The sequence below is a fragment of the Egretta garzetta genome, unplaced genomic scaffold (assembly GCF_000687185.1).
Source record: "Egretta garzetta isolate BGI_Z169 unplaced genomic scaffold, ASM68718v1 scaffold58, whole genome shotgun sequence".
Taxonomy (NCBI): Eukaryota; Metazoa; Chordata; class Aves; order Pelecaniformes; family Ardeidae; genus Egretta; species Egretta garzetta.
The window spans coordinates 717,560-728,244 of record NW_009260613.1 but is presented as its reverse complement, the minus strand read 5'-3'; the positions used below and the strand labels follow the sequence as shown (position 1 = coordinate 728,244).

The window sequence follows — 10,685 nt, the reverse complement described above, 5'->3', positions numbered from 1 at the left end:
TAGAGAACCTGGGAGGCGTTGGCGGGGGGGGGGGGTGATCGCTGCTCTGGATGGGCTGGGCATCGGTCAGTGGGTAGTGAGCAGCTGCATTGTGCATCACTTGTTTTGTATATTATTATTTTATTTTATTTCAATTATTAAACTGTTCTTAATCCACGAGTTTTCTGACTTTCACTCTTCCAGTTCTCTCCCACACCCCACTGGTGGGGAGAGAGCGAGCGGCTGTGTGGGGCTTGGTTGCTAGCTGGGGTTAAACCATGACGAGTGTGTAGGAGGTTACCAAGGAGAGATTAACTCGGGTGGGGGGAGGGGGTATCACAAAAAGGGTACGTTTTAATTTTGTCTAAACCAAAAAAGGTTCTTTTTGTTCATTCTGATTGTGATTCAGGGTAGAAGAATCCGTGCAGACTTGGGAGAACTGTTACACAGCAATTCGGTAACGCAAACCTGTAGTCTCCCCTTATGTTGCATGGAGTTAAAAAAACCTGACCTTTGTGGGTTTCAGGACTCAAATATTCAGGAGAAAGAGTAGAAGAGAGTAACTGGAAAATGGCTGGAGGCTTGTGCTGCAGATGGCAGTGTTCCAGGGACAAAGTTGCTGTCCCTAGTCAGTCTGGCTGCTCTCCCACCCTTGCCCTGGGTTTACACCCCTTGGGTTGCTCGTGTAGTCGTGCCCCAAGCCAGTCCTGGCAAAATGGTCCAGGTTATGGAAAAACAATCATTAAAAGAAAGCCATTAAGCTAACCCAGGCATCTTGACTGAACTAGATACGGGAGCAATTAGAATGCTGGCAGATCGGGTAGGAGGCGGCAATCCTGGCTTGGCCTCAGCCGGCACAGGACATGTGTTATCCTGGCTGCATGGCTCTGCTGGTAGGCAAACGTCTCTCGGGTCATACAAGAGGAAAACATATCAGCTGTTTTGTTCACAGGTTAAAGCAAACCCTGAATGCAGAGTTTCGTGCACCCTCTCGGGTCTTCTGGAGCAGCGTTCAGCGATACGCAGACTTCTGAGACCCTGCAGTTAGGGTTATGGCACAGCCTGTCTCTGTACCACCCTGAGCTGGCTGTAGCCGCTCGGGATCAGCTGCGTGCATGGGTCGTGCAGGAACATCAGCCAGGAGAGGGATTTTTGGAGCAGCGTGCTGGCTGTTGTGTTGGGAGGCAGCGTGAACACATGGTTGGGGAGGTTTGGCAGGACTGCAGTATCCTGAATCGCAGTACGAAGAGGTGAGGGATGAGGCAGGGAGCAGTCTTACCTTTTTATCAGGATCTAAACCTCTTTCCCCGACCCCAGACATGCAAGCAAAGGAGGCGATTGCTTTGTTGCTGAGGTCTGGAGGTCGTGTCAACAATACAGCACTGGGGTTTTCCTGCCTTGGGTGCTGTAGGGTGGGAGGGCATGAAAGAGCTCTGCACCTTCAGCCACGGGTACGTGGGCTGGAGCTAACACAAGGTGGGATCCTGGAGTAAGAGAAGCGGTTGTTAAATGTAGCAAGTGTGGGTTTGTTCTGCCAAGTTGCTGCTTGAGCAGAGAACAAAGGTAGGTGGTGGCATGAAGTCCTCACACCCTCCCTGAGCTGAGGCAGGACTTGTGTTGTGGTGCTAAGGTGCTCCATGCTCAGCATCCCAGAGAGCTGTTCTGTCTAGAGGGAGAGCTGCTGATCAGTGGGATCTACCAGATTATGTTACTCGGTAAAAGACGACAGAAATAAAGGTTATTCTGGGGTGTAACTAAACTTTTAATTCCCCTGAAGATTCAGTTACCAAGCATAACATTTCTGTGGGGAAAAAATAACGAAGACCTTGCTTGGCTCAGAGACAAGGCAAATAGTCTACCGATTTTTTGGTGGTTGTATTTATTTCTTACAGAAGCCACCTTAGTGATGTTTGTGACAGATACAGCCAGCGTGTGGCTCTACGTTGACATGGTCCTGTTCCCAAGTAACGCTGATTCTGGCCATCTCTGGCTGCAACCTTCACTGCAGATCTCAAAGCTCTTTGTTTTGAACAATTTAAAAACCTGAGGCACACAGGTGAAACATTTCAGTTACAGATGTATACGGTACCTGCCTCAGTCGTGTTAATGCCTCAGTAGCCAGCTGTCACTCTCCTGCAGCCGGGCTGCTGCAGTCGCGTCCCTGGCTGCCCTACCTGCTTCCTTGCCTCACTGGAGCTCTTAATTTTGTTTTGCAAGGTTTGCAGAGGGCTAAATCTGGGCCCAGGAGTGTTATTTTTAAAGTCTTGAAAATAGGCTAATGTACAAAAAAAGATTTTTCTGACAGTTTAATGAACTGGTTTTGGATTGGGGGCGGCAGATAGCAGTAACGCGGAGAAGCTTTTTATGTCATCATCTCAGTCATATAAATGGCAGAGGGTCCATCTATGGTCTTAGCATCCTCCCAGAGCTCCATGTGCATTATCCCATCCGATTCTTCCCCCCTGATCTGTTTCCAAAACTCCTCTTTCCTTATCTACCCACTTCTCCTCCCTCCTGCCAACCCCTGCCCTTTAGTGCTGCCCCAGATGTCATCTCCTGCGCCTGCTGCCTGCAGTGTCAGCTGCACACAGATTGCATTTCCCCAAATCAATTTTAAGGAGCCATCGATGGAGGTGGGTTTCAGGAAAATGCCTACCGTTCATTTTTTGGTTTCTGCCAGATGGGTTTCAAGCATTCACATTCCAGCTAGGAGGCTCATTCGAGGTCTAAAGCTGGGCGGATGCTGCAAAGACCAGCACACCAGAGGATTGTTTGTCCTGAGCTTTCTGACCACGTCTGTCTCAGCCTCTTGGGAAGGGTGGCTGTTATCCAGGGGCGATACGCTTGTGTTGGCTTTGCAATCATCCTGAAGGCAGTCGGTGGTGTGTTGCCTGAGGTAGGTTGTGTGGCTGAGGTCAGCTGAGGGATGGGAAAAAATGGCAGTTTAGTCCTCAATTCTGTGCAAAATAAAAAAAAATACCACAGAAAGGAAAAAAAAAAAAGATGGGGGGGAGGCAATGGGGCAGAAGCTGTTTGACCTTGAAGTGCTGTGCTTCCAGGAGGCCATCCATCCACTGCCCTGTGTTGCAATGAGCGCAGGTTTGGATTGCTAATCCTTTCCTCTGACCCTGGGGACTCCACATTTCACAGAGTGCGAGTGAGCAGATGGATTTTATTAGACTTAGAAGAGCCCAGTTTCTAAACTGAAAAAGCTTTCAACCTTCTCTTTAGCAGAACGGTGTTGACGTGGAGGTCTTTGTCTTTCTTACTGTTTGCCTCTTCCCTCCTTCTCTCCCCGTACAGTGGTTAAAACCCACCTGAGCACTGCCCACCATCATGGCAGCTGTTTGTCATACAAAATGCTTTCTATGTATCTTACCTCATATTTGTTTTGGCATAAGATACAAACCAGTCCTCCAAATGTTTACCACTGGACCTGCTCCCGCCGACATCTGCAGGAAAGCAGCAAATCCAGCTGTTGACTGAAGTGATCCCAGCAGCAGCTGCTGCCCGTTTGGGGTACAGGCCTTCCCAAAGAAGTTGCGATCACGTCCTGAACTCGGAGTGTATTTTTACTAATGTCCTTCCAAGACAAAAGGCCACAAAGATGACCACCACGTACGGGCTAATTAGCCAGAAGCCTCAGTCTCATTTGGCTTAATCCAGATGTTACCCTGCTGATTTTAAGGCTGTTACTCAAGCACAAAAATCAACACGCAGGAGTTGAGAGTGGGTCTACAGCGCAGGCTTTTGTCAGGAGGCTGTCAGTCAGGGCTTTGATGGGCTGTGTGATCTTTGGCCAACGCAGCTGCGCTGACAAGAAGTCCTCAGCATAGACTTCTGCTAGTTATACCAGCAAAACCTTGTTTTTACTGGTATTGCTGATGTGGAGGAGGAGAAGCTTTCCTGCAAGTTCAGTGGGAGCTCTGTCTATGGCGACCTGCCTTTACCCATCCTGTAGACCCCAGTCCAGCTGCTCTGGCAGCTTCCCTGGTAAGAGCAGGCCTAAGTGGGTGCAGTTGTGAGGTTCCTGTTGGGAAGCCAGGACTGTGATTGCTTTTTTTTTTTTTTTTAAGTGTCTTTTGAATGCATTTTTTAAAATGTACATCTTGTTCTCAAGAACAAGCTTTGATCTTGTTAATCTTTTCATCTAGACATCAGTCTGTTATGTGAAAATGCTGGAACGTGATTTTATCATGGTGTGGGGTTTCTTTGGGTTTTGTTTTCATTTTTTGCATAGTTTAGAGAATTATTCTTCCCTGAGGCTCTCCTACTGGCTTGATCCTACATGAAAGTTGACCACAGACGTGTCACTAGAGTGCCACTTTAGGCCATGTCTTTGAATTTTCTTTGCAGGGATTTTCTGATATCAAATTAAAACAATTCTCTTCCTCACGTTAAGATAAAAGAGAGCATTTGGGGCGAGTCTGCACATTGAGATGTGAGCAGACATGAGCTCTCTCTGCCTATATGAACCAGGTGGGATGTACACCAACTTCAAACCCAAAGTCTTGTGGTCTGCAGCATGAGGCGGAGTCTGCACTAATTTACCTGCTCTCTGCTTGTGTTACTAGGTGGAACAACTGGTGTGCTGCTGTGGTTGTGGTTGTTTCATCGGTTCAAGGATTAAATCCATCTGCGTTTGGCCACATAGACTTATCCTTCATCTTGGTCACTTACATGTGCTCTTCTTCCCTAGTTCTTACCATAGGTTTAGACCTCAGGTTATGCTTTCATAGTTACAGCTGTGCTTTCCTAAAATGTCCATTTGCTCATGATAGCAGGTGTTCTTGGGAAAACCCTTGTGTAAAGGCAATCGTATTTGTGGAAATAATGCCCTGTGGTATAACTTTATCCTGAAGGAAAGTGGAGGAGGGGTCATTTGGCAGCCAAAACCAATTGAAACTGTACCTCTTAGACGTGCCTATCAAAATACAACCTTTGTAACTAGTCATGACTGCTGAGCCAAATCAGGATCTTTGCAGTTGTTGGACCCTCGCTGAAGACAGAGGTGTGACAAAGTGTCCCTTTTAACTTTCCTCAGCATAAGCTAGAAGTTGCTCTACTTGATACTTTATAGCATCATGGTAACAGTTGATCACTTCGACCAGGAAAGGAACTGATCCTTTTGGTTTTGTGTGTAACTGTGTGGGCAGAGAGTTTGACTCATGACGATGGGTTGAAGAGGAGAAGGTTGGGGCATGAAAGGCAGTCACCTGGGAAGTGTGCTGCCAAAGCACAGGGCCTGCTTCGAACAGCTTCTCCATCCCAGGCATCCTTGCTTAAACACTTGCGCATGGCCCAATGGTATGCTCGAGGAGCTGCGTGGAGGTCTTTCACATGCTTTGTGTTGACCTTTCAGAGGCTGAGACACTAGGCAGTACCTCAAGATCTTTGAGTAGTTGTTGCCCTTGATATTGTTGACCCATTGCAGGTAAGTGTAAACTTCTTGGTTTATGAAAAAGTAATGAATTTCTTTTTCTGCCTCTATCTTTTGCCTAGGTCCTGAGGGAGACTAATAAATTGGCTGAAATGGAAGAGCCACCTTTGCTACCAGGAGAAACCATTAAAGACATGGGTATGTGAAGAGGAAATTCCTCATTGTTTGCTGACCAAATAGAATATCCGTAGAGCAAAATATCTTGGCAGTCATTGACCAACAACAGCAAATTGCTGATGTTTTGAGAGCCATGATCGGGTTGTTTCATTAATCATGTTACTGCCCATCACATGAGCCAAGGTCACTGTATGTCTCCTCTTAGCATGTAGCAAATACAAGGCAATTCGATGTACCTTAGCCTAAGTGATGAGGTAGGTTGTACAGCTTTGCGTTTCCTGCCTCCTGAGAGGATGTGGGTCGACGTTCAAGTTGTGCTTGCCACAGGGTAACTTCTTAGGTTGACACAGCAGAATTGTATGTTGAATGTCTGCCACAGACTGCAGGAGAGGATACAGTGCTGTTGCAGAGAACTTGATATGAGGATGGGGCTTTTTTTCTTTTTTTGTCATCCCGACATTCTGACATGCATCAGGTTTGCTGATGCATTCTAGTCTGAAAGTTTGAGGAAGCCTCTTGATTAATTTTCTGTGAAAGATTTTGCATGCAGTAGTTTAACTTGTTGCCTTCCTCTTAAAAGTATATGGAAGAGTGCAACTTCAGTCCTAAGGATAAAAAAACCCCAAACCCAAACTGGAAATACACCAAAACCCCCCCCACAACAGCAACAAAAACCCAAGCAAAAAAAAACCCCACCTCAATGCTCAATCCTTTTCTCTACTCTTTTCATAAGGACTCCGTACTCCAGCCCTGCACTGCAGACTGACATCTAACTCGCTCCCCAGGCACAGCTAGCTCTGAAAGCAAGACTGGATTTTGAAGGGTTCCTGGGGAATGGTTTAAGAGATCAGAGTTAGCAGTGTTTTATCTGTTGGCAAATGATATGATGAGCCGCCTAAGACTGTAAGAGTGGGTGGCTTTCAGAGTGGGCCAGACAGCAGCTGCCTGGTCAAGCAAGAAGTTAAAGGTAGCAAAAAGGGATTATTTATTATTCATCAGAAATAATTATTTCCTGTTAAAGAGTGTCAAGAAAGGCAAATGTAATTCTCTTTGGATTTTACAGGGAAGGGAAGAAAAATTATTTCAGCCGACACAGTAACCTAGGGTAAGATTAGCCCTATAAAAGACACGAATTTCATTAGCAGGGCAATTAGTAAATCCTGGTTTCCAGTATCTTTCTCCCATATGGATTCTCTTATATCTACCAAAGAGTGAGCTTGTTAGACTTTCCCTTGGTAGTAGCACTAGTACAACCTCTCTATTATACCTGGCATCTGTTCTCACAGGCAGTGAGGCATTTTAATGCCTTGGAGATCCCTATTTATCAGATAGAGACTGCTGAAATCATATAACTGTGGTAGGGTTAAGGTCAGAGAAGCCATGTGTGTAGGTACATGTGTACATGTGCAGTGTAATTAAGTAAAATTGTTTCCTTAGGAAACCAAGCTAATAAAATGCAAATGTGAAAGGTGATGTGGCTTACAAGCTGGCAAGGCCAATGTTTGAGATCGTGCCTGGGATTCCTTACCTGGAAAACATTTTTCTAGCACCTTTCCTCTTTACCCAGAAATCCTGTTCCTTTTCAGACGTAAACGCACACTTCTCTTATTAGTAGATTTTATTTTATTTTTTTTAAGCATTTTGAAATTACATCTTGACTAATGAGAACTCTAGTGGAAAAACCAGGCGGGCTGCCCTCACCCTTATTATGCTTCATGAGTCTGCTTTCAGACCTCTGCCAAACTACTCTTTGAAAAGAAATGATTAATAATCGGCCAATAATGAAACACTTGGTTTAATTACAAATGGCTAGAAGCATTTTGTGTTTAATTGTCCTTCAAACAAACACATGTAAATTAAAATAAATAAATAAATAGATAATGGAATTGCTAGCGTGTGTATGTGTGTATATATATGTGTTTTAACCAAAAGTTCTGCACTATGTATTTTGCTCTGAATTAGACACTCCTGATATTTTAAGGATCCTTCTCCATGTCCAAATCTCAAGAGTCAGTGAAGACTATGCAGAAGCAGAGCTGCCATGAGGGTGATTTAGTTATATGAGTTTCCAGTGCCCTGGAATAAGGCAGTTTCTCTTCCTCCTTCCCTCCAGGCTAAATCTCATGGAATAAAGGTAGAAGAAATTCAGGTCCCCATCCTGACACCCCAGTAGCCTCACGCCTCTTGTGTGTGGTGGCTGTCACCTGGATGTGTGGAGCTTTCCTCCTGACTTCACACAGCCCTTGCAAAATGGATCCCATAGGGTTTTGGAGGCTTGAGGTTATTGAAATGGTCCAGGGAGTTCTTTCATGGCTCTGGCAGCTCTGGTCAGTGGGTGTCCTTATGTCAGGGGTGATCAGGCATGTCAGTACTTGCCGGTGATAGCGTAAACCATTGCCAGGGCACAGTCAGCCAACTGCTTCAGTGGCAGAAGATGTGATGGGTCACTGCTGGGCAGCAGGGGCGGGAACAACTTAAATGTTGACATTTTTAATTGATGTAAAACAGAAGGGCAGTTAGGGGAGGTGTTTGCTGTGGAAAACCAGCAGCATCTCTTGCCTTTTGCTGGAACAAGCGAGAAACGTTTGAGGCCTTTTAAGAAGGGGACTGGTTTGAGTCACCGTCACTCAGGCTCAAAAATAATTGAATTGTTGCAGAGTAACTTGATCGCTGACTTCGAGCTTAAAATCACTGGCAGTTGGGTGCTATACAGACTTGTGGCTGCTGGAAATTGCTGTAGCTCCGCTGGCTTTTAGCATGAGGGCCTTCATCCCAGGGCTGACTCTGTGTGCAAGGGTGTGCAGAAGGACCTGAGCATCTGAAAAGCCACATGTAGAAGAACTGCCTTCTCCCGTCCTTGGTGGCACAAACCAGCTTGCAGACAATCCTTAGCTTTTATGCAGGTTGTTGTCAGCTTCAAATGTATGCATCCAGGCAGGAATTGTCTCCTCTTACTGTGCATGGTGTTCTCGGCTACTGGCAATGCATTGCTCAGTAAGAGTCAACAGTTTGCAGCCGACTACTGGTTTTTTTTTTTCCTTTTACAGGAAAATGTGCAAATGTAGGTTTCTAGGTGATGGTGCTTCCGTGGAGTTCAGTTTATCCCCAGACTCTTACCTTTACTGCAGAACTGAAACTTGCATGTTAGTTTTAGCTTAGAATCCCAGATTAAGCTTGTTTTCATTTCATGATCTGAAAAGTAGAGCCTCCAATATTGTTGCTGTCATAATTTTACTCCCATAAATTAACCATGAAATTAACAACTTTTTTTTTTCTTTTTTTAAGCTAAGGATGTTACTTACATCTGCCCCTTCACTGGAGCAATCAGAGGAACCCTTACTGTTACCAATTATAGACTGTATTTTAAAAGCATGGAACGGGTAAGCTTTTGACACCATCTGCTTTTGTTGGCTATCCAGTCTTTAGACCTAGGTGTTCTTTGAGAGTAATTCTGCGTGAGTCATAGCTATATGTTTGGGAATATAGGTGTAATGGAGAAGGAGCTGGGGACTTTTCCCCCTCCCCTTTTTGAACTCACAAATTTCAACTGTCTACAGGACCCTCCTTTTGTCCTAGATGCATCTTTAGGTGTAATCAACAGAGTGGAGAAAATTGGAGGCGCTTCCAGTCGTGGTGAGAATTCATACGGGCTGGAGATTGTATGCAAGGTAAGCTTTTATCTGTGTTTTACAAAAGGGGGAGGGGAACATATATTTTAAAAGGTTTTCTCTGTAGTAGCGTAGGAAGTTCTGCAAAACATTTCAGTCAGTATGACTTCACACACTTCAGAAAACATCTGATTTTAAAAGTAGTTTTCAGGATTCTCCAGCTCCACGATTTGAGACAAGATCCAAACCTTTATTCAAGCTTTGTGCTAGGTAATGTCTTTTCTTCATAGTGGAAACCTAGGCCTGCATCCCACTCATGCAGTTCTCAGGGTTGCCCACCTGGCTGTCCCAGGAAGATTCTAGTCATTGCGGAGTACAGGATGCCTTTCACTCACTTGCATTTCAAGAGCCAGAAAGGGGCATGTTTCCCCCTAAATCGCTAGCTTATATCTACCTGCTGCTGTGCTTTGTGGTGAGGGACTGGCAAGTGGCCTTCAGTCCTCCTCGAGGCTCTTCTTTTGTTTCTTTCAAGGCGGTAGATATTTCACATGTGCCTCTCAAGAGCCCTTGCAATCACTGGAAATGCAAACTTCAATAAAAATCAACAATCCACCTCCTCGTGTCTACTTACTATAGCCCCACAGAGTAGATAAAGCCACCGTCTCCAGTCCTAAATTCTTACCTCCGCTGTTCACCAGGGCGTGGCCCCTCTGCTTCCCTCGGTGGCAATGTGGGAAGAGCTGGATTCTGGACCTGGTAGGGCTCGGGCTGCTTAGAGTTCTTGTCAGAGCCCCCTGAAGGCTGAAAAGATGCTACTTGCTGGGTAAGGGCAGATGGAGGAATGGAAATAAGCCCCCAACGGCTCTGGTCACTGCTGTGATTTTGAGGCACAAAGAAGCTAAGCAGACTCACAAGCTGTGGGCGTGCTGAGTCAAAAGCAGGTGATATAATCTGTACCAAATCATCCAGCTGCTCCCTCGTGCTATTGCAGTCGTGATCTTCCCTGGCTAACATAGGGGTGCTTGTGCTGGCAGGCCAATTTGTTCCCTGTTTTGATCTGGATTCCTAGGTCTTGGTGATTTTGCCTATATGCAAATTTGCACACATGGTCAGGTTTGGAGTGGACTGAGTTGTTTCCCTGGGTGGGAAACCCAGGCACAAACTATACAATAGGTATCTTCACCCTATACAGCATGCATATATATACATATATATATATATATACACACATATATATATACACATATATATATATAGGGCCAGCCTGCTTGACCCAGGATATGCAGAGCAGTTTGGCGCGATAACAGAGTAGTACAGATACAGCTTATGCATGCTGAAATGTTCTCTGTCTGAGACCAATTACCTAATCTCAGTCTTGTGAGACAGCTAAGTCTTTAGCTGTTTATCTCATTCTCTGACTTGCTGTACCATCTTCATATGCTTGAACTTGATAGCTCATTTCCTGCTGGAGGCTTTTAAACTGTTTACTACAAGTGTTTGATTTGTAGGCTTGGCTGGAAAATCTTGGCATCTTAGAGATG

General features: G+C 45.3%; 1 protein-coding gene across 3 annotated transcripts in view; it reads left to right on the top strand.

Annotated features, from left to right (window-relative positions):
* The window catches only part of MTMR2 (myotubularin related protein 2), a 43,381-nt gene that overhangs the window by 11,841 nt on the left and 20,855 nt on the right, over positions 1-10,685 (top strand). For 2 of the 3 annotated variants that reach the window (XM_035900450.1, XM_035900448.1), the window contains exons 2-4: positions 5,482-5,557; positions 8,822-8,916; positions 9,094-9,204. In XM_035900450.1, the coding sequence (XP_035756343.1) occupies positions 5,512-5,557; positions 8,822-8,916; positions 9,094-9,204 (252 nt within the window). In that variant the 5' untranslated portion in view covers positions 5,482-5,511. Of the gene's footprint in view, positions 1-5,481; positions 5,558-8,821; positions 8,917-9,093; positions 9,205-10,685 lie in introns of those variants that run through there. The other variant, XM_035900449.1, reaches the window with a different exon arrangement.